The sequence below is a fragment of the Phacochoerus africanus genome, chromosome 16, assembly GCF_016906955.1.
Source record: "Phacochoerus africanus isolate WHEZ1 chromosome 16, ROS_Pafr_v1, whole genome shotgun sequence".
Lineage (NCBI taxonomy): Eukaryota > Metazoa > Chordata > Mammalia > Artiodactyla > Suidae > Phacochoerus > Phacochoerus africanus.
Window position 1 is genome coordinate 20,376,060 of NC_062559.1, and position 22,928 is coordinate 20,398,987.

At 48.0% G+C, this 22,928-nt stretch overlaps 1 protein-coding gene across 2 annotated transcripts in view; it reads right to left on the reverse strand.

Annotated features, from left to right (window-relative positions):
* The window catches only part of SND1 (staphylococcal nuclease and tudor domain containing 1), a 392,960-nt gene that overhangs the window by 158,520 nt on the left and 211,512 nt on the right, over nucleotides 1-22,928 (reverse strand). For both annotated transcript variants that reach the window (XM_047762976.1, XM_047762975.1), the window contains one exon: nucleotides 8,227-8,299. In XM_047762976.1, the coding sequence (XP_047618932.1) occupies nucleotides 8,227-8,299 (73 nt within the window). The remainder of the gene's footprint in view (nucleotides 1-8,226; nucleotides 8,300-22,928) is intronic.

The window sequence follows — 22,928 nt, forward strand, 5'->3', positions numbered from 1 at the left end:
GAATCAGGAATTTTATCAGCTGCCTCCGAAATACCCTAACATTCATTTAGCCAAGCCTGTAATGGGCTCATTTAGCCAATTTGGACCCATGAAACAGAATCATAGAACAATCCCCACATGCACCCAGAGAACAGAAAAGAGAATTGCAGAGCAGGAACCAGCGAGAGCAGAATCTGTGCTAGAGGGCGATTCTCTCTGGAGATGACAATTTCTCTAGGGAAAAAAAAAATGCTTCTGGACTTCCTCAATTTCTTTTCTCCTTTCTTTGAAGGAAGGGAAAAAGACAAATATATATATATATATATATATATATATATAGCTCGGGACACTTAAATGAAAGTTAGGAGCTGTTTCTAAGAGCTCATTTGTATGTATCCCTCTGTGTGAAGCCCATTAAAGAAGGGATCAGATGGGAACTAGACAAATTTGTAGCAGAAAATTTTCTGAAAACAGAATTCCGGAGTTCCCGTCATGGTTCAGTGGTCAACGAATCCGACTAGGAACCATGAGGTTGCAGGTTTGATCCCTGGCCTCGCTCAGTGGGTTAAGGATCCAGCATGGCTGTGAGCTGTGGTGTAGGTTGCAGACGCGGCTTGGATTCTGTGTTGCTGTGGCTCTGGTGTAGGCAGGTGGCTACAGCTCCGAGTAGACCCCTAGCCTGGGAGCCTCCATATGCCCCGGGCGCGGCCCTAGAAAAGACAAAAAGATGGGGAGAAAAAACAAACAAACAAACAAAAAAAAACCAAAACAAAATAGAATTCAATGACGTATCACGTCTACAGATTATTTTAGAAATAAAATGTTCTACTGAAAGAAGCAAGAGATTTTCAAAAATTGCCGTCTCTAATAGAGCTCTACCTCTGGGCAAGTCATCTGATCAAACATCTCTTCAGAGTGGCTGAACTTAAGAGCTCAAACATGCCCACTCAATGTCAAGACACAGGGCCCCGTGCTCTATGTCCAATCCCCCTACCTCAACCTACTCCTGAATTTTCCAACACAAAAGCCTGCTGGTGAACACAACAGCAGACCGAGTAAGGTACAAGCATGGAACTAGCCACTCTGCACATCAAAGAGACATATTCACTCTAGATCTTTATTTTTCTACAAGAACTTTTAGAACCAAATGGCTCTTCATATCTTCAGGTATAGAGTAAGTAATCAAACAATTCTAGAAGTAGTTTTATACTTCTCTCTTGTTTCTGCAATTGCTTCCCCTCTTCATGGGTAATTTTCAAACAGGTAAAATCATAACTTCTATACAAATAGAAAATGAAGAGGTCTCAAAATTTTTATTTTAACCCACTAATTAACAAGGGAACCAGAAAGATGTTACAAGTGATTCAAAGCAGAACCTGGAGGATGGCTATATATAGGCCAACTAGGAATGCTGAAGGGAATTTGCTAAAGACACAATACTGTAGAGCTAAACTACAGAGTGAAAATGCAAAATCTGAAATCATTTCTTCTACAGAGTGGGAATTAATTACATCGACTTACACGGGATCCTGTTTGTACAAACAGGAATCATCTGCATCATCATGAGGTCTTCCACAAGTTAAAGTCTCTCTCCATAGGGGTGCAAAACAGCCCAGTTAAAAGCAGGGCGCTAAAGCATCAGATAACCCCAAAGGGTCTACCAGACAGCACCCAGCATTCCATTGACAGGATACCCAATAATCTTCTTGCCAGTTTCAAAATCTATTAATTTCTCTCGCTACCCCCAACTAAATAAAAAAAGGTGAGAGTGATGCCGGAAAGCTGATTACCGGAATCCAGCTTCTTGGTCACGGCAGTCGAAAAATGAACTCCTCGAACACATGGGCAGCAAGCAAGCCAAGTCTTTATTAAAGGAAAGCGGATAGCTCCCAGGACAGCTGGGAGGGGGGAGAAGAGCCCCCTTTCTCTATTGTCCTATGGGTTTTTCTCTCTTAAAGATGGGGGGGTACCAACGTGGGGTCCAGAAAGATGTTGTTTTCTCCCATTGGCCTTGTTCAATTACCTGCATCAGTCCTTGTCCAATAGGGTCTTGGGGTGGAAATGTCCCGTCTGTCTCATAGTTTCTTTGCCCTCTTCTTTTACCATGCCCCTCATTCCTCTTTTATCAGTTGAGGAGTGGGCTAGAGATTTGCATTTTCTACAGTAGACAAAGTCTGTGGGGAGTACACATTTCTTATAATAAAACAAGGCCTGTGGGGATGTTACTCCCTGGAGCCCTTAAGCCACAAATGTTAATTAATGGCCATATCAAAGAAGACACTGAAGCCCATGCTCCTACACTGAGTACCTGAGTTAATATTCTGCCTCGAGAGTCTAGGTCCCGAATTTAGCATCCCATGGTGAAAGAAAAAAAAATTTTTTCACAAGAGAAGAACTCAGTTGAAAAACTAGATTTGTAAAAAGGAGTAAACACTACCGCTTAACTGTGGTAAAGGCTGAAATATAATTTTTAAAAACTCCAGTATTTCTTTGCAATTTCATTTAGAAACATGTTCATTCTATGAAAGATAGACTCCTCTCTTATTCCCATGGAAATCATAAATGCTTCCAGATTTCTTTACAAGGAAGCGGATACCCTGCAGTTCTGGGGAGTGAGAATAGGAGCGCTTTACAAAACAAGAACTGGCCACACAGAACTCCTATGGCTGAAAGAACTATGGACAAAAGGCAATAAAGCCGTGCCCTCAGCCATTAGGAAGGGAAACTGGCTGGAGCGAACTCCTGGCACAATGAACGTCTCTTTAACCAACTCTGATTCTTTCTGGAGGGAGGGAGAAGGGAAAGGGGCGCTTGAGGAGAGATGGAGGAGGGCAGGAGGGGAAGGGAGGGGAGGGGAGGAGAAAGGAAGGCGAAAGCAAAGAGCCTCAGCAGCCAGGGAGAGACTTCCAGGGCAGCTGCCCAAGCCCTAGGGCTGCAGTGCACTTTTCTGGACGCTGAGAAGCCTATCAATGAGCTGCCCTTTGCAGACCAACTGGATTTCAAGACCCTTCACGTGAGGGTAGAGGAAGACTGGAACACCACCTTCCCCTAGATCGATAAAAACGAGAGCTGCCAAATGCAGGAGAGGTGTAAGGAAAGCACCTGAGAACCACCACTGGCATGGACCATAGCACCCCTGCGTGGGCTGTGAGATGCATGGAGGACAGCAGGCTGCCAGCACCAAGGTCAGCAGCCAGTGTACAGGGTTCCCATGGGATTTCCTCAGGGGCAAATACCACAGTGTGAAGGGGGGAACTCCGGCGCCAAGCAACCCAACTGCCAGGCAGAACCAGAGGCCTTGACCTTGTGTGGTCAGCACAAAAGGGACCTAAGAATGTTAGGAGGTTATTCAGAGGCTCTAAAGGACAGTAAAAAAGGGAAGAGCTACTATAATGAAAATAAACAAGAGAAGAGTGCTGGTACCACCAAATCACCAGGGATTAGACGGAACAGAGCGGAGGCAGAAAGGAGCTCTAGGGTCAGGTAAGGAGGAGGCGGCCAAGTGCACAAGCAGGCCAGAGGGCGACCAAGGGAAACTGCACTTTGACGCAGACCTCAGCTCTAAAGCCCCTAGCTGACTGCCCTACTGCTTCATACCTTTCTCAGACTTCTCTTCAGCCAAAACTACTACTGTAAAATGCTTACACTAAGGCCCAACTCCACTGAGAGCTAAGGAAAGATAACTTCCGTAACGGCCCTCAAGCCTCATAGAAAGGACTGCTTCCGATACCCCAAGGGAAAGAGGACACTGCCATCCAAGCTCCAGAAGGCACTGAAAAACCAGGAACTGCAGGAAGGGGCCAGGAGGAGAGCTACAAATCCCACCTATTTGTTTATTTGAAAGGAACACTCCCATCCTTCATATCTGCCAAGTGAGACTCACCGGTCAACTTTGCGAGCCTTCATTTCATGATTTAATGGAAAAAGGGACCTCCAAGTCTGGCCCCCTCCACCCTTGACCCCCAGAGGTAGTCTTTGGACCACTCGAGGCTGCGGTTTAAGCACACTGGTATTAGTAATACTAAGAATCTTCAACAAAACCCAGCCATGGACAGAGGTGGTTACCAAAAAGCTAGCATGTGACATGAGCAAAGAAAACCTTCTAGTGAGCCCAAGAGGAAGGCAAGGAAGGAAGGAAGAACAGAATAAACAATTGCAAATGCGCTTTCAAGTTTCCAGGATGATGCCATATCATGCCAAGGCAGATGTCCGGGAGATGGGCAACGCCGTCCTCATAATCAGACCCATTCTGGGACTTTCAGAAATGAGGCTGCAGGGGTAGGTTGCTGGGCTGGGCTCTATCCTCTCGTGCAGTTGTCAACAAACCCACATCATAACCCCAACCTGCACCCACACCCGAGAGGAAAGCGCGGGCACGCGCGCGCACGCGCACACACACACACACACACACACACAGCAGCAGCAGCAGCAGCAGCAGCAAAAAGAGGAAAAGTTAAATCGACACCACGTATGACTCACCGAGTACCAGTGGAGGGAGACAGAAAAAACCAGTGCGCTGGCTGCAACCTGAGGAGCGGGGAGCCCTCTCTTACCCAGGAACTGTAATTGATTTGTCTGATTTACCAGAACAACAGTAAGCCATGCACCAGCCACATTTTATTACCTGTTTTACACGTTATATCTGCAGGAGATTGCATTTATTGCAGAGCAGGCTACAGCAAAAAGAGTAATAAACCCAAGATAAGCAACAGCCTTATATTCCACTGACACGCACATCCTGACTTTTTTGTTTACTGGCGAAGGAGGGAGTGGAAACAGGATCAGGGAAAAACAAGACCCACTGACAATGAAAACATGGTTGTATGAAGGCAAGCAGTCAGCACAGAAGCCCCCTCTGAATCAAATCAGATCCAGCACCAAATCAATCAAGTTCTTAGTTGGTTTCATGTTCACAGGAATGTCCTGGCCTGAAAAGTAATCAGATAATTACGGAAAGGACACAGCCACGACAAGTACCTCGCTCCTTCCACTTTCAAAAACAGAAATAAAGGCAAGCAGTACCTTCTTCGGATGGCATTTTTCCTTAGTGGATACCCTGTAAAACAGGGACAGAGACGCGGAAGGGCCAAGTTTATCCAAGCCCAGCCCAAAGAGGGGCTCATCAGTCGGCGTTACACACAGACACTGAGTACCCGATGTAAAACACAACACTCAGTTGACATTCATGTCAAAAATCATCGCCATCAATGAAATCAAAAGCCCAACACAACCTAAACACTGGGGAGCCATCACAACACTTTTTAAAAGTCAAAACAATTGTAACGAGCTCTCAATGAGATGGGATGCAAGGAGCTCGGGAGAACACCCAGTTGTTGGAAAGCATGTTTAGAAGCCAATACGCGATCAGTCCAGCCCCGGAGAAAGCTGACAAACGGACATGAAAAGGCCAGCACCTTGCTAGCGCGGGCAGCCAGCCTCTCACTCCTGCGTGTGGGTTACTCAACTTCCCACGACAGGTAGTGTGCCAAGGGGCCCGGCACTCGCTAACTCTCCATGGGGGCATCTCCATGCACTCTAACCCTCATCCGGTGAGACCGTTTGTACAAAATGCACGAATAGATCTGGAGCAGGGGTAGAAACTCAACTAAAAGTGGGAGGCCAGTAAGACGAGAACACGTTGAGGGGTTATCTGTCTCACAGTCCTGATATAACCTCTTCCAGCAGCATTATTTCTTGAGTGTGTTGAGAAAAAATGTGAGCTGTGTATGTATGTCTTCTCCTCCAAAAACGCGCCCTAGGGTGAGGCAAGAGACCCTGTACAAATACCAGCTCCTTGTCCGCATCGAGGTGCTGCGCTGCAGAGGCTGTCAGCTCAACAGAAACCGCCATTTACCATGACCTGCGACTAAGAGGGGGACCCACGACGGGAGGGAGGGACCCAGGCAAAGAGTCAACATTTGACTGAGAAACTTTAATGAAACCCTTTCTTTGTATTTGACGGCCTTTACTCCGAGGTTTCTCTCTTCATCTAGATGTAAACTATTTGCCTGTCTGACCCACATGCCTGCCATCCCTCGGGGACGTGGACAGAATATGCTCCAGGCTGGAGACCCACACGTCGTACTTAAACAGCACAAGGGCAGCCAACACACACCTACTTAACCTGACACTGTGACAGAAGCGAAGGTAAGAAGGAGACAAAACTCTTCTATCACAGAGGGTACCCCGAACCCCACAATCTAAGCTGAATCATGTGTGATGACAAGGTCATCCTGACATCTACGGAAAGGAATCACTTCTTCACTTTCGCTCTCCCACGTGATCCAGTTTTCCTCTTTTATTTATGTGATAACGGGGGGAGATGTGACGTGCATTTATTTTAAAATAATGTCAGAGCAAGCCAATTCTCCAACATCCAGGCGGAAAATAGAACCAGGACATGTATGAGACGGAGCTACAGGTGAGTGGGGGATTATGAGGACAAGTTCCTAAGATCTGCTGCTACCAAAAACAAACAGAAAAACAAAAAGCAAGCAAGCGGGCGAATGTATCAAGGAGGCAGCATCAGATTCAAAGACGGCATGAAAGATCATTAGGACCCTGCACTGGGGGTGCCGGGAGGACAGCCCTGAGCAAGTGTGCCTCTACCTCAAGAACCTGCGAAAGACTTCACCTGCTGCCAATGGGGAGTCCGAGCGTGAACCTGAACTGCACAGGCCAAAACACAGCATGCTACGGTTTCCAAAATAGGTATTTTATTACTTCCCCATCCCTTGCAGTTGAACCAACCAAAAAAATCGCCAATTTTGATTTGAGCCAAAGAAGGATATTCAAGAAAATACTGTTGAGAATGAAACAGCAGATACCCACGGAAATTAAGAGGTATGTGAACTCAGCATGGTAAATCAGAGAAAACTGGCGTGACACCAGCTCACTGGGATAGTCACCTGTCAAGGATGAGCCTTAGTAGATACAGGGTAGTCACCTGCGGCTCGAAGGCCATCAGCATCAGGTTTCTGGGCTTCTTGGGACCTTCAGCTATGAAGAACGCACGGCAATGTACTTCGCTCACTACACAGTGGCACAACGTCCTGACAGAAGTCCCACCGATATGGGCAACACTGTTCAAGGTGTAATCTGCAGTGACTGGCTACCCAGAGCGAAAAGCTGCACAGAATCCCAGCACTTAAAAGCAGAGCGGAGCACCACACCCAGGCAAAGGAGACCTGCCAGACCTTTTCCTGTATAAACCATCACAGGGAGCCAGGCTTGGGACACAGCAAGATACAATGGAATTCATCACTGCTGTGGGCTCAGCCGAGCTCTGGCAGCTCGTGTTTACAGCAGTATTTTCTCTTTGGTGCCCAAGGCAAGCTCCCCAAGTGATATTTACTAGCCCTTCCTCTGTCCTGTCCCCTGGGCTGTGCATTCATCCCTACCCAAGCCCTGGAGCCCTCCTTACCCCTCAGTGACTACAGGAGCTGGACCGGACGATGCGTGTCCCAGGAATAGATGGGGCAGTGACAGCCCACAGGCCTTCTCTGGCCGTGGGATCCCTTGCCTTGGCCAGCCTGTATAGCAGAAGCCGCCCCCCGGCATTGCTACTGTCCCCCTCTCGGCTTGCATGTAGGGACTTGATCAGGTCTGTTCTGTGTTATCGTCTCTGTGCCTAGGGCAGTTCCAGGCACAGTGGGCACTTACTGAATAAATCAATAAGCCCTCTCAACTAACGAAGGTATCTAATTCAGCCACAAGCGTTCCTAAGTACGCAAGGAAAATGTCCTAATCCCTTTAGAAGGCTCAAACGTATCTGCAGCATCTCTTCTTCTATATCATCTAGTATCTGTTAGCTCAAAGGATGCTCACACATTCCTCTGATTGATAAGGATGAATTCTTAAACTTGTCCTAAAACCCATCTCTATTTGACCTTTCCCCACTAAGACTTTCCTGTCGTAGCATTAAACAGAGTCTTAAACAGATTTTTCTAAAAGGTAATTTTACTTTAATACGACTTGAAAGAACTTCTAAACTCATGATAATAAGAAAAATGGAAAAGCAACTCAGTAAAAGTTCAGGCGGAGAAATAGGTTTTATGCCCTCGCTTAAATTCTGTATTCCCAGAATATAAAACGGAATCTCTACAGGCATATTAGCAGAAGCCGTGGAAAAACTCACATCCAGTGCCTGAAAACAAATGAGCTACACAAAACACACAAGCTGAGATCGCTCAGTGCATGAGGGGCCAAGCCCTTGGCACCTCTGAGCCAGTCAGGCACACAACTCACCCCAGATATGTCTGCGACGCGGTGGATAGGCACTTCCTTCTTGCTATGCAATCCTTTGCCATTCTTAATAGCTCTGCAAAGAGGGGGGGAAAAAAAGCCTGATGAAAATACCAATCACGGAGTTCTCTTGCAGTGGTGCAGAGGTTAAGGAGCCGGCATTGACACTGCTGTGAGGTGGGTTCAATCCCGCCCTGACCCAGCAACTTGCAGATGCTGAGGGCACGAACCGCCCACACCCCCAAAGACAAGACAAATCACACTGGGAAAGGCGTCTGTGGCACACTGCTGGGAGCCAGCCTCCCCCAGGGCGTTTGGTGGAGGGGAAGGAAGAGGCCGGAACCCAGTCACTAGCACTTGGCTGCTAGTGTCAACTAGCGGGAGTCAAAGGGCTCCTCAACCAGTTTCCAAATGAAAGGCACTGTTCCAGGCACAAACCAAGAAACAGGTGGAAGAGCATGTTCTTGAGAAAGGAGGTAATAAGGTTTCTTTCTGCGTTTAGTCACAGGAAACATTTTAAATGCAAAACATGGAGCTGGCGTTCCAATTCTAATGGAAATAAGCTCCTCCCAGGTGAAAGGAGAAGTTGCCCTGAATGAAGGACACTGTACAGAACAGTCTTTTTAATAGCAGGGGAAGAAATGAGCAGAGGTACGCAACTGACATCAAGCCTCCTTTCAATCAGTCTCAGGGGAGTAACGACCCTGGGGGCAGCGGTGACCCTGGGGACTCTGACACACATCCAACCACTGGTTGGTCTGCTCCAGGCTCCCACCTCTGGTCTCTTCAGAGACTGGGTCACTCCTGGAACAATGAAGGACCGCGGGACCAGAGTTGAGGGGTTCATCCCTAAGTGGGGGCACCACCAGACCTTCCTGCAGACCCCTGCAGGGAACTCTGCTGGGTTGAGAGAAAGCGATTCAGGAGTGCATCCTCCCCATGATGGGACTGTCTAGGGTTTGCACCTTGCGGACAAAGTACAAAGCCCAGACCGGGGGTCAGCATGTGGGCCCCTCCCACTAGCAACCACGCTGTGACCTTCTTCCCACTGAGGCTCCACGAAGAACCAGGAGGAGGGGCGTTCCTCTCAGGCCCTAACTTTCTGACAACCACGCTGCCATCATTTCTTGGGCCCTTATCACTCCCCACCGGCCCCCTTTCCCACCCGCTGGGGCTGTCGCATTTCATTTGAAACGCCTATTGGGAAACAACAACCAAAACACATCCCTTACTACCTCCTCTCCAGTCTGTGATCAGGGTAAGAAGTCAAGGTAAAGAGTTAAAAAAAAAAAAAAAAAATTGTACACTCACTCTGAACTGCTAACTGAAAAAAAACCATCTTCTAGTTCCATGAATCCCATGATTTCCTCCTGAATTTGAATCAAGGGCTTCAGTTTTAGAAACTGCAGTTTCCACATTTCACTTTAGCCCAGCGGTTTATCATTCAGGGAGCCTGGTCACGACTGCAGACCAAGGCTGATGCTCCAGGCTTAGCACCCAGTCCCTTGAGATTTGCGCCCTAACGGGAGCTCCCCAAGCCCTGTGTACATCCTGCCTGCACCCCATTTCTACAGCCTCCTCTACCACCAGCAGGCTCTCCCCATCTTGCCACCATAAACTCCAAGGAGCAGCCTTGGGAACAAACCTCTGTGAGGCAAGGCAAGTTCACTGCCACTCTGACTCTAAGTCACCTTCCTTCAAGGCGAGGCCCGCTCGGCTTTCTGCAGGTCCTGTGGGAGCACAAATCGCCCACAGCTTTATGCTGTTCTAACAATCAGAACAACCAAAATAAATGGACCTGCCCAATAAACAGACGGTTCATGTGAGAACACTGCTGAACTCCTGGCCTTTCCTGGGGGCTGAGGGGCATCTTATATACGACGAGGAAAAAAGAACGGGGCCTGAGCAAAAAGCCAGAAACAGAAGTTCTTGAGACAAAGGCAGTGAGGTGATAAAACTACAAATTCTGCTTTCTCTCTGTGACCCTAAAGGAGCTTTGTGCCATAAGCAAAAAGTCAGGACTTAACCAAGGTCACACACGCTGTGCAAAGGGCAAAAACAATACCCCAAAGCAGAAAACATGGATAAGAGAGTACATGTCACAATGGAAACGAACCAGAGTTCTTTAAAATGAAAACAATTTTTAAAATTCTGCTTACATTGTTTCTAAAAAATATTATCAGATACTACCTGGCACTTGGGCATTAATTTTGGAAAAACTGCATCTTTTCATACTTTAGATATGATTGCTACATTAGATTCTGTTGACACTGGAGTTCTGCTGCGGTGCAGTGCATTAAGGCTCCAGCATTGTCACTGCAGTGGCTCGGGTCACTGCTGTAACGCAGGTTCAGTCCCTGGCCCAGGAACTTCCACATGTTGAAGATGTAGCCAAAACAAAAAAAGAATCTGTAGACACTAAGTACAAAGGACGCCCTCATTGGTCCACCAGACCCGGGAGGCGAAGAGTGAGGGATCTTTGAAAAAAGAGCTAAATGGTCTAATACACCAGCTTGAGGTTCCCTCCCTGTGCTGAGGCTGCTCAGGTTCTTGTCTGTAGAAGTGACCCGGGGTGAGCCATCCCAGACAGCCTCCCTCAGCTTGACACAAGACTAATGCCACAGCAAGGGCTTCTCTTCCAGAGTGTCTGCAAGAACTGCTTGGTGTAGAAATTTGTGCTTTTATCTCAAAGATGTAAGACACAAACAAAAGACGGTAGGCTCATCACAGTGCTCTTGCCAAAAGGAATATATAACATACGCCTTTGTTCCAAGATGTAAGCACACATATATGATGCGACTGCCGACTCAGTTGTATACGCAGCAAATAACAGCGGGCAGATTCTGGTTCTGCTGCTTCGTCATCACTTTGGGGAGAGGCACCCCTAGATCTTGCATAACCCAGCTTCTTCAGGATGGTTTGGGGGGGCTCTGTGAGACCTGGGAGAGTATAAAAGGCAGGTTTGCTTCCACGGCTGCCTGCTCCCCTGCCTGCTCACAGAGTAAACGGTGGAGCCCTTCCCTTCCTGCAGGCTGCAAACACAGCTCAACATCCCTTTTCACTAGCAAGGGATGAAACTCCTGACTTCCAAACTTTGCCTGCTGTGTCTGCTTAATAGCTGCTTTCTCACAGAGGCAGGCTGGAGTCTGCGCCGCCAGGAGGAAGGAAGCAGTGGGGCAGGGCGCAGCCTGCTCCCCTCAGAGGCTTTCTTCCTCAAGCAGCTGCGGCACAAAGATGGCCAAAGACCAGCCGTGTTGATAATGGACAGAAACGACCAGCAGCCAGGAAAAGTGAGGACCGTCCACGCACATACAAAGAGGTAACAGTGAAGAAGAGGGATGAAAGCTCAGCTTTCTAGGTTGCTTCTAGAAGCTTCTAGAAGCCATAGCATGGGACAGGAACCCCATTCAGATCACCGGAAAACTCTTCTTTAAACAACCAAGTTTGACATTCTCCTCTTTTGAGATGCTGCTGCAGACTATCGATTCTGCAAAGACAGATGGGGTGATGTTCAAGGTGGGTGACCCCCACCTACCTCAGCCCAAGAGGATCAGACCTGGCACTACCTTTTTTTTGGGCCACCAGCAGCATATGACGTCTCCAGGCCAGCGATCAGATCCGAGGCGCAGTGCTGCTGCAGCAATACCGAGTCCCTTTAACCCACTGTGCCCGGTCGGGGATTGAACCTGAGTCTTGTGTTACAGAGACACAGATGATGCCATTGTGCCACAGTGGGAACTCTAGGAGCCGGCGCTCGCTACGCAAAGAAACACTTTGCTCTGAGGTTTGGAGGCCCCTCGTACAGGCGGAAAAACCTCTCTCTCTGAGGACATGCCATAGCGCCACTGACACCACGTGCCGTTAGTTCATTTTGTGCCCACAAAGAAGCCATGACCTTAATTTCAATTCAACGATGAGAGGCTGTTATTCTGAAGAAATAAATACTTGTGAGTTTACAAAAGAAGTTCAAAGCCATGCATGGTTAGGTCCAATCTCATCCCAATCCTAAAACAGCTGTCAGGTCAGGAATGCATCACCTGGTGACATGAGGGAGCTTCACGGAGGATGCTGGGAGGAACTACTAGCTAACCTGAAGTGTTAGCAGAATCATGTGTGTGAATTCTTCCATGGACTAGGAATTCCAACAATTTCATGAAAAAACCCACTTTCATACATAAAAGGGATCTAAAGACAATAAAGTGATGGAAAGCATACAATAGCAACAGCAACAACAACAACAAAAAAAAAAAGGGGAAAAAAAGAAAGCATATGACAGAGAAGTAGCAGGGAAATGACGAGGCAAGCTTGGGAGGCCCTGAACCCATAAGCTCCTTTTAACAACACTGTCTTGGGTAACCAGGGACCAAACTGTCCCTCACCTCTGTCTCTGCTTCCTTGCCGACATCCGCAACATTCTGACTTCCTAACTATGCTCACTCGGCTCTTTTGTGAACCTCTTGGGCCAGGCCCTCACCAGCTTATTCCAGGATAACATCAGGATATTTTAACTAAATCCACTCGCTCCCCTTTGGGAGTGCTCACCACTGCTATGTGACTTTGCAAAATCTAGCTCATTGTTTTGTTCCCCTACTTATATCCAGAAAGAGGACCACCAGCCTATGACACCCAGTGGAAACTATAATGCTTGGCATTCATGGGCCCCAGTTTAGGCCTTCCCATGATTTCCCCGTTACTCCCTCTAATCCAATTAGGTCCGCTTTCTGCCTGTCCCCTACGTGTAAGTTATTCATTGCATTGTCTTTTAGAGTCACTCTAAGGACAGCAAAGAATTATACATTATCTGCAGCCACAACCTCACCACCATCACAAAACGGTTGTCACACAGCAATCTGTAACCTGGGGTCCTGGGCTGGGGGCCGTGTGAATCCTGAAAGACACTACGAGCTACTCTGAAGTGGTGGAGTCAGACAGGGGAACGTGTACACGCACGTGCATGCCATCCAACTCGGCGTGCAATTCTAAGCTGTAATTCCGTATTTTCAAATTGCATCTTCCTTTCTACAGCGAGACCATGGGCCCTCTGAGAGACAGGGTTCTGTCTTTCGTATTTGCTATGGTATTTAACACAGAGCTATGTTCACAGAGTTTTAAACTCAGGGTCCTCTGGTTCCATTAACGTGTGCCTAGGAAAGCTCAACAAGTGCCCGGGGGGCCAGCGCAGACTACTGAAGGTATTTCACTGTGGAGACGTGGATAAAGCCAACGTGAGTGTGGGGCACAGAAGAGCGAGGCCAAGTGGCTCCCCTGCAGGTACAAGTTCGTGAGCTACGTCACAGGTCTCAGGCACCTTGGTTTCGCTACTTGGAGCGGTGCGAGGTGAAGAGCTTCAAAGGCCTGGCCTCTGAGCATCGGCAAAGGGGCATCAAGAACAAAAACCTCAAGTTCCCCTCATCAAGTCTCCCAGACCTAGGAGATGGCAACCCGGGGGAGCAAAGCTCCAACCACCATAAACAACAGAACAGAACCAGTCGGCAGGACTGTCAGAAACGCCCACTAGGTAACACAGGATAAATGACGAAGGAGAAAGGAAAAGGATTCCGGCAGAAAAGGATAAAAAGCAGAACAAAGGGTGAGTAACTTGCTAAACCTCTAAGGGACCTCACACTGTGTTTCAGATCACGTTGATGAATGCAGGGTTTCGGCATGAACCACACACAGAAAGCAGGGCAACGCAGAGGCAAGGACACTTCCTCTGGCCTTTCTCCTGCTTCCTCGGCAGCTGGATGGAAGAGGAGATACAGAGCAGGCACAGGGGCCCAGTGGTGGGCAGGGACGCTAAGATCACGTGGCTACATTTTCAACAGCATCAGAACCACTGACAAGACAGAAAAGGTGGAGCATGCCCAGACTGGGAAGGAGGAAAGTCCCACGGTCAAAGGGAGGGGGGCGGCCTGGCGAGTCAGGAGGGATTATGATCTAGGCGGCCCGCCACCCTCCTCTACAACTACCGTAAGGAGAGATGAAGACACGCTGCTGTCGTGCCAGGTGTGCAAAAGGTCTGCAGTGCTCAGGTCGGAGGAGGAACGCTCCGACTGACGGGAAGCACGAGCAGACCACGTTGCCGCCCCATCAGGACCGCCAGGCTCCTAGAGTCGGGTGGAAATGGCCAGTACCCGTCTAAAGACTTCTTGAGAGGACACGGCCTCAGAGAGGCGAGATCAGAGGCAAGGACAACTCACAATGGCCTCAAGGACATTGGTTTTATCATTTTTTTTTTAAAAAAGCTTTATTAGTATAGTTGATTCACAAGGTGGTAATAATTTCTGCTGTACAACAAAGTGATTCAGTTATACATGTACATACACCCAGGCTTGTCCAAGTGTTTATTATGCCTTCTTCACGTGTAAAGCACAGCCCCTGTGTTCTCCTTCTAGGAGGCATATGATATTTTTAATCTCATGATCACAGAGACAATACAGGGCCAGAGGAAAACTGGGAGAAAGAATGATCCGTAATTCTATTCTGAAATAAAAGCATCGTTACCATAATTTCCAAGTGTGTGTACACACACCCCGCCCACTTACACTTGAAATTGTGGGAAACGTTTGGCAATCTTTTTCCTCCCTTCAGAAACAATAACTAAATACCTCCTTATGTTATTAGTTTTATTACATCATTTTTAATAGCTTACATAAATCTATACTATGGATGCACATTCCACACTTTAATCAATTGCCTATTGCTAGATATTTATGTGAATCCAGTATAGTACTTCCAAGCACTATAAATAATGCCAAAGGTATAACTCTTAAACCGTCAGGTACCCTCGCTAATTATTCCTTAGGATAAATTCATAGAAGTGGAACAGCTGGGTCACAGGTCAGGGAAGTGCTATTGTTTTCCACCTTCCTTTCTCAAAGCAACCCAGACAGAAGTGACTTGCCTCGTGGACTCTACTTGTGAACTGACCCTTCAGTTTAGGGGCTCCTTCCCATGCAGCCCAGATACCCACTTCTACCTCCACGCTTCTAATTGTATTTGCCCACAGTTCTGGCTTGGATTTGATCTTTTACTCATTCAAAAGATGCAATGGACTTACTGTTTGGAAAATGGTTTTTCCAATATGAGTACATTTATGGAGACCTGCTGGAAAACTTCATTGCCATCCACTAGAAATTTGGCTTTCTGAACCCGATGCAGAAGCGAGAGGCATGGGAAGTAACCTTCTAGACTGCTGGGCCCAAAGCTGTTGGAGGGGAGTCAGGGGCCGCTTAGGGCAATGACATATGCACAAGGGAGTTTACAAGAAATTTAGATGCAACGAGTCCTACAAATGAAAGAAGGCCTCACATGAAGGAGATTTCCCCTTCACAGGTAGCCTTCAAATTCTATGCACTGATGTATCAGGGATTAATTATTCAAACTATGGTCCTCCTGAGAGATTTCTGAGGATTAGAGCAAAAGGTGGGAAGGGATACCCCTGACAGAGACAGCTCTCCGACCCACTCAGCCACCTGCCATCGCAGATGAGGCACATCAAGCAAGCGCAGCAGCCCTCAAGATGATTTCACACTTAAATTAGCCAAGAGCTGGTGGAGGCTACTTAGAAGGAATTCAGTTAACGGGCCAGGAACACAGGGGAAAGACACAGGAGTCCAAGGGAGAAGGGAGAGACTCCCTGGGCGTGGTGCGGACAAGCACGGCTGGCAGAGAAGTCATCCCTAGAAGAGAAATCCCAAGAGCCAAAGCCTGCCCGTTCCAGCCTTTTTCTCTATCACCCACACTCATGGTTACAATTTCCATTATTAAATTTTTAACGTGCTATAAAAAGGACACAGGTTTTGATTTTTCTTACAAACCAAACAGTGGTCAAGAGTTGCTTTGGGCAGTGGTTCTCAAATCTTAGTGTGCATCAGAATTACCTGAAGGACGGGTGAAAACAGGTTGCTGGAACTCAACCACGGTTTCTGACTTAGAGGTCTGGGGTAGGGGAACCGTGGGAGGCCTGAGAATTCACATTTCTAACAAGTTCGCAAGGGACAGTGATACTGTTGGTCTGGAGACCTAACGTGGGAAACCAGTAGTCTAGGGAGGCACGGCAGGAGATGTTCCAAAAAGTCGGGTGTTATCACTTTACTGGTACAATCTACTTTAGGCTAAGATTATAATCCCAGAGGGAGTTCCCGTCGTGGTGCAGTGGTTAACGAATCCGACTAGGAACCATGAGGTTGTGGGTTCGATCCCTGCCCTTGCTCAGTGGGTCAAGGTTCCGGCGTTGCCGTGAGCTGTGGTGTAGGTTGCAGACACGGCTCGGATCCTGCGTTGCTGTGGCTCTGGCGTAAGCTGGCAGCTACAGCTCTGATTCGACCCCTAGCCCGGGAACCTCCATATGCCGCAGGAGCGGCCCAAGAAATGGCAAAAAGACAAAAAAAAAAAAAGATTATAATCCCAGTACGAGAGTCTTCAGATGTATTCTGAAACATATTCTGCAACCTCAAATACTCAGGGGTGGTGGAGAGAGGAGTAAGAGCCTCTGAGCCAGGGGAACAGCGAGATGGCAGAGAAGGGACAAGGTGCTGGACGGGGGTGGGGGGCACACAAACCAAGTTGCCTAGGAAAAGTCTAGAACAACTTCCTCTGAAGGAATACAACCAGCACGGATTAATACTTACAGAAAAGATTGGGCCGGGAGGCTCTCTTACGAAAAAGTCCATCACTGGACCATGACCACCCACCATTCCTTGAATCCAACATAGGCAGGAAAGCTAATGGGTTCAATTTACCCCAGAGCCCTCACCCCAGTCATCAAGACGAGTCTCACAGCTTGAGCTGTATCAGATGGAAGGGGTGGGGTCGTCGGGAGGAAAAATGGGATGAAGAGTGAACAGATCTCTTAATATGGTGAGAGAGAAAACAATCTGGAAGTGGAGATATTATACAGCTCTCCAGAAGTGGCCATTTGTGCTGCCTGAAATGCAGATTGATTACTGCTATTTGGATGTTGAGTGCATCATCTCTTCTGAAGAAAGGGAAAAGCTAAATTTCCTCACATTCAGCTGTGTCGTCAAATCATTCCCCACACCGGCTCTTTTAATGCATTTTCCTGTTATCACATCCACTCGGAATAGCTGATCTACCCCACCCCCAACACTGACACATGCTGAATCCCATTAGCAACCTCCTGGCTCTGGCACCTAAGGGCAAGCCTTAAATCTCAAGCGCATCCAGGGTCAAGGAAGGAAGGAAGCCCTCAGGATACTGAAGGCAAAGCAGAGCCTTCTTTCTGGGGCTGGCGTGATGGAACGCGGCTGGGTGGAGAGGGCAGACGATCTTTCACCCAACCCTGGCTTCATTCTCTCATGTTTGGGCCACAAAAAATCCAATGGTACTCTGGTGTTACAGGAATCTACAATTAGACGATGAAGGAAAGAGAGAAACTTCAAATCAAAGCTCTGATTTTAACAGTATTCAGTAGGATCTAGTTTTATGCAAAGAGAATTTTTCACTGGTTCAAGTCATTAGATCGAAAGTGAGAGATCTTGGTTTATTCCAAGCTGTACCATTAAACTATTGAGAAGAACAGAGGCTGGACGGAAGAGATGAATTTCAGGGAGATGCCCTCATGGGAAGATTTAACAGAAATGAGAGATGGTATGAAAAAGACGGAAGGCAGGCCCTGCTAACCATGCAGAGGGAGAAGAGAGGAGGGGCTAAGAAAACAAGTAAGAAAAGAGCGTAGGCCAAACGGCAACACCCAGAGGTCCTATTCAAGTTATTCAATGTGTGGCCCTCTGAGATTTGCACGCTTGCTAAATCTCGAGTCTATGATCTGATTCCTTCACCACCATTCTCCCCAATGCCTGGCACCCAAGGCACATGTGAGAAAATGGGAATAAAAAGAAGTGAATGCCAAAGCCTTCCTGTGCAGGAGAAACCAGCCTTGAACAACTGTTCCCATTAGAGGAATGATTTGTTTTCTAGGAGAACTGGTTAGCTCAGGCAGTCTATACACTGTGATAGGATATTTAGTTTCAGATTTTCAAAACACAGACTCAACCTCAACACCAGCTTTCTCACCGGACTGGTAGGAAGATGAAACTTGTTTCTCACCAAAGCCCTTCACCAATCACAACTGTGTCAAGCTAGGAGTGCTGATCTCTTCCAGTTAAAGCAACAGAAAGCAAAAAGGCGCTGGGGACTAAGTCTTCACATTTCATTCACAAGCAGTATTGTAAATGCCTCTTAAGTTGAAGATGCAGACAAGAAAGATCCTATCATAAATTTTCGTGTTGTTTTAACTACATGGGTTTGTCGTTGTTGTTGTTTGTTTTTAAACACCTATGGTTTACAATTCTGTGGAGCTGCTCTGGCTGAATCAGGAGCTGGAGATCAATCATACTTCTCTCCGAGGGGTACTGAAAGCACTTTGATAGAAATGCAAAACATATTTAAAATTCCCTGTTACCAACGCAAGGGAGGTGGTAAGCCCACAGAGGGCCGGCCCATCATCAAGAGAGATTAAGTTTCCCTCTTAATAATGACTATAGATAACTGGCCTAAGGAAGAGTTATCAACAAGTTCATAGCCTTCTGGTGAAAGCCTGTGAAGGACATGCCAACACGGATCTCCTAGGGTTCAAGCAGAGGGAATTCTACAATAGGGAGGGCACAGTCCACCACGCTGGGGAAAAACAAGCGATAAGGACCAGTGTTTACTGGGTTTGGAGATTGGGCATGCCCGAGTCGGCAGGCAAGAGTACTAGCTGTTTTTGCTTTTAAAGGAAGGGGAAGTTGCAAGGCTCACTCAGTCAGAAACAGGAGTCCCTGCAGGCCTGGGAACCCAGGCAGAGCTGAGACTGGGCGGGCTCATGCTTGCCTCTCAAAGACGGAGGACACCACCACTGGTTTTCTTAATCTGCCCTGTGCGGGCAACACACAGGAAAAGCTAAGGGAGGGCCTGCTCGCCGCCCCCCCGCCCCGCCCCCCGAGGTAACCCTAACCTCATTGCACATGTCCAGAATGAATCTAAATTCTTTTAAATCTGCTCAGACGCTAGACTGTTCAATACAATTGCTTTCCCACTGTCAAGCTGTGGTATCTATTTCTTTTTGGAATATATACATCCTATCTTGAAATCACAAAATCTTAGAACTAAAAGGTGCCTTAAAGGAATAAAGCCCAAGTTGTGAACTAACAACTTCTGTGTTTCCCTGCAACGAACCACAGACTAACAGTTTTTAGGAAACCTTAAAATACTACTTTTGGTGGGGGGGGCGCATGCCCCTAGCATGCGGAAGTTCCCGAGCCAGGGATGAAACCCATGCCACAGCAGTGACAAAGCTGCATCTTTAACCCGCTGAGCCACTAGGGAACTCCCCAAGATTCACCGTTAGTGACCATAAGAAGCACAACAAAAGCCCACCAGGAAGGCCTGTAGAATGCCAGGGGAATTGATATTCTGGCTTATTTAAAATAAAACAGGATGTGTTATACCATAAATAGAGTTTGAGAGATTTTGTAACACCTTAGATTAATAAGAAGGGTCCCCATAATGATTCGGTATCCTGGAAATACCCCAGAAGGATGTAAGATTCTCTGTAGGAGTCAAAAGCTTCCCCTTAAGCTTCGAATACTCATCAAGACAAAGCAGAGGGCCCATGACTGAGAAATACTGAGGTCAAACGAGAATGGGAAATGTTGGGAAGTCAGCAGGGGGGTGAGAAGTTAGACTGGTGCAGAAAACGAACGAGGTGACACGCGGCCAAAGGAACCCACGTGATGCCCCTAGAAGGGGGAACCAGGTTCAAGCCAATTCTTTTTACTGAAAATGTGGAGGACACACACTGGAGCTCTCAGAACCCTGGGACACAATCAAGGGCTTTTCAATGGAGCCCATGAGAGAAGCTGGGCCCAGATACATAAGCGCCAAACCCTTATCTTGCCAGGACACGAGGTAAGGAGGAAGGAGGCGGCTGATGACAGACAAGTGAACAAGAAAGGCTGCCCGATGGGAATCGGGGATTCACTTCTTCCTTAAACAAAAAAGATGTGGCTTCCGCTACATGTGCCACGCGTTCCAGGCATATTGAGGGTCTCCCCAAAGTGGACAGGCATCTGAAGAAAGGTGCCGCCGGGGCAGGAGCTCATTTCTGGTGGGCAGGGGCATAGGCCTGAAAGCATAGGCAACTGCCAATTGGTATTCTCTGCCTCTGCTGTCTCACCTGCACTCCCAGTGAGCGCCTAACAGGTCACTCCCTGAGCGCCCATCAGTTGATGGGAGAAAGGCTGGCAGATTGTACCCCTGCTCCTGCAGAGGACATGGTGGCTGCAGAGCCCTGAGAAAGCTCATCAACCCCGGCGTGCAGGCAGCTGCACTGACCCGAAAAGTCAGCCGAGTTAGCAGGCGGCCCTTCCCCTAAAGCTCACGACGTTTCTCTAAAAGGATTAATGGCCAAGCAGCGCTGCGGAAAGCAAAGTCGACGGAAGAGCACAGTGTACCATTGCCGAGATCACTAGTGAGAAGCAGAGAGAAAAGCAGGTACTTGCGGGTCAGGGACAAAGAAATCTCTTGGAATCAATGTCCTGGTAGGGAGGGACTCGAGAGAACGCTGGCCTTGCCCTGTTACCTTCACCTATTTATTATTTACCAAAAGACTTCCATGAGGAATGACTTGCCAGGAACACAGCAGATGTTATTAATTTGGCCCTTGCTAAAGCATTAGACACAGTACCTCAAGAAATTTTACTTGGGAAATTAATTCAAATTGGCTGGGCTCAGGATACAATTGCGGAAGATTAAAAAGTGGCTGAGGGATGATAAACAAAAGACAGTTAAGCGACAGCCCAAGTGATGAGAAGCTTGGGGTCATCCGCAAAGCCATTCTTGTTTAGGGGGTCTATTCTGGGCCACGGAAAGGAGTGCACAGCTCACTAATGAGATCTGCAGAGGACACTAAGCTGGGAGGTGACAGGACTGCATCGAGAGGGGCATAAAATTACAAGGCTGAGTTCAACTGGAAAAAAATATAGCTCATCTATCTAAGGGAAAACAAGCCTAAACTCAGATAATATTCACTGGGCAGGCAGGCTAAGGGGCAGAAGCAGCTTGTACACAGAGCTCTGAGACGCTGTAACAGGACGCCAGCACGTGAGGGCGCTAAGGCAGCGTGGGGAGTATGTCACACGGTGGGGTATTCACGGGCCAGAGCGCATGAAATCAAAGGCAGACAGGAGGTGGGCTTAAAGCGAGCTCCACTTACTCGTTTTCCCAAACAAAGAGTACCTTCTGCACTGAAGAGGCTCTTCGACAGCCACACCAAGTCTACCTGGCAGAGGTTCTGGTCTTTCTTCGATCTTAACTCACTTCACTGGGGGTGTGCATCTAGAAGATGGCCCGGGCCTGCTTCCTGGGGCTTGCCGACAAGACGGCTCCCAAGGAAGACCCGCCTGGCCAGCTCTCCTAATGCTTTCTGAGAAGGGACTGCCCCATGGCCATGCCTCACCAGCATGGGAAGCGCTTCATTTCCCTCCATTTACTCAACCTGCATCAGCACAATGACCCCGAAGCCAGATTTTCCACCATCCATCTGAAAGCAATGGCTCAACGCAATTATCTCCAGGCAGCTCAGAGCTTTAACAGGCAAACCTCTTGTTACATTCCTTCAGCTTCAAATGAGTAGCAAACTAATAAAAGGGCTGTTTTCTTCTTAAAACCTAAAAAATTTCACCATCCCTGCATAGTCATTAAACATTACAGCACAACACAGCTACTTCCGACAGCATAATAAGAGAGGTTGTTGTGGCCTCACTTTCCGCGAGCAGCCAGGCAAATTATTTTCATGCTTACCTGCCTGTCAACGCTAAACATGCACTCGTGGTAGAGTGAACCCAGAGCAGAAAATGGGACTTGAGATCCCACTGCACTGCTAAGTGCTTCTGCTACTCTGGGGACGCATAACCTCTCCGTCAAGGTACCACCAGGTCAGACTCAGCACGTCCAGCCCCGCCCTGCCCCCAGAATCCCACCAAAGGCACCGTCTAATCACTGTCCACTTCCTAGCACAGCGAGATCATCAAACGCCGTGACAGAGTGAAGCCACGTTTCCCACTATGGGTTCTTTCAGTCCAGTTGGCTTCGTGATACTACAGGCAGGCAGAGACAATAAGGGAGGGGAAAAGGATCAAGAGCAATGCCAACCCAGACCCAGAGATCATATTCTTTTATACCAGACATGAACGAGCCGGAAACAAAGACACCGAACTGCGTGCCCAAGAATTAGGTCCCAGGCAGGTCCTACTGGGAAAAGCCCACAAGAAAGCATCCAAAAAGCCACGGACAACCTGACACACTGCATTGTGTGTGACACACTACAGACACTCTGTCCATCAGGATTGTGACACGGCGCTAGAGGTAACCAGCAGGGCAAGGTTCTGGGCCAAGCGCAGGGGCAGTGATTGCAATGACAGTCACAAAGGAAGCACAGATGACATGTGCTCAAACTCCTTCCCCCTCTAACTGCAGAGCATAACGCTGGCCATCACCAAGCTTCTAGAACACACGAAGTCCTAGGTCAAAGAAAAACACCTGTGTGAGGCAAGGGCCTGCAATCGCTTTGAACAGGGGATAGATTCTGCCTGGGTCCAAGCAGCCTGCTGAGCTGTCCGAGTCAGGCCGGCCATCGTCACTGAGTTGGGAGTCACTACCAGCACCGCCCAGCGACAGAAGTCCCCATGAGAAAGAGCGCT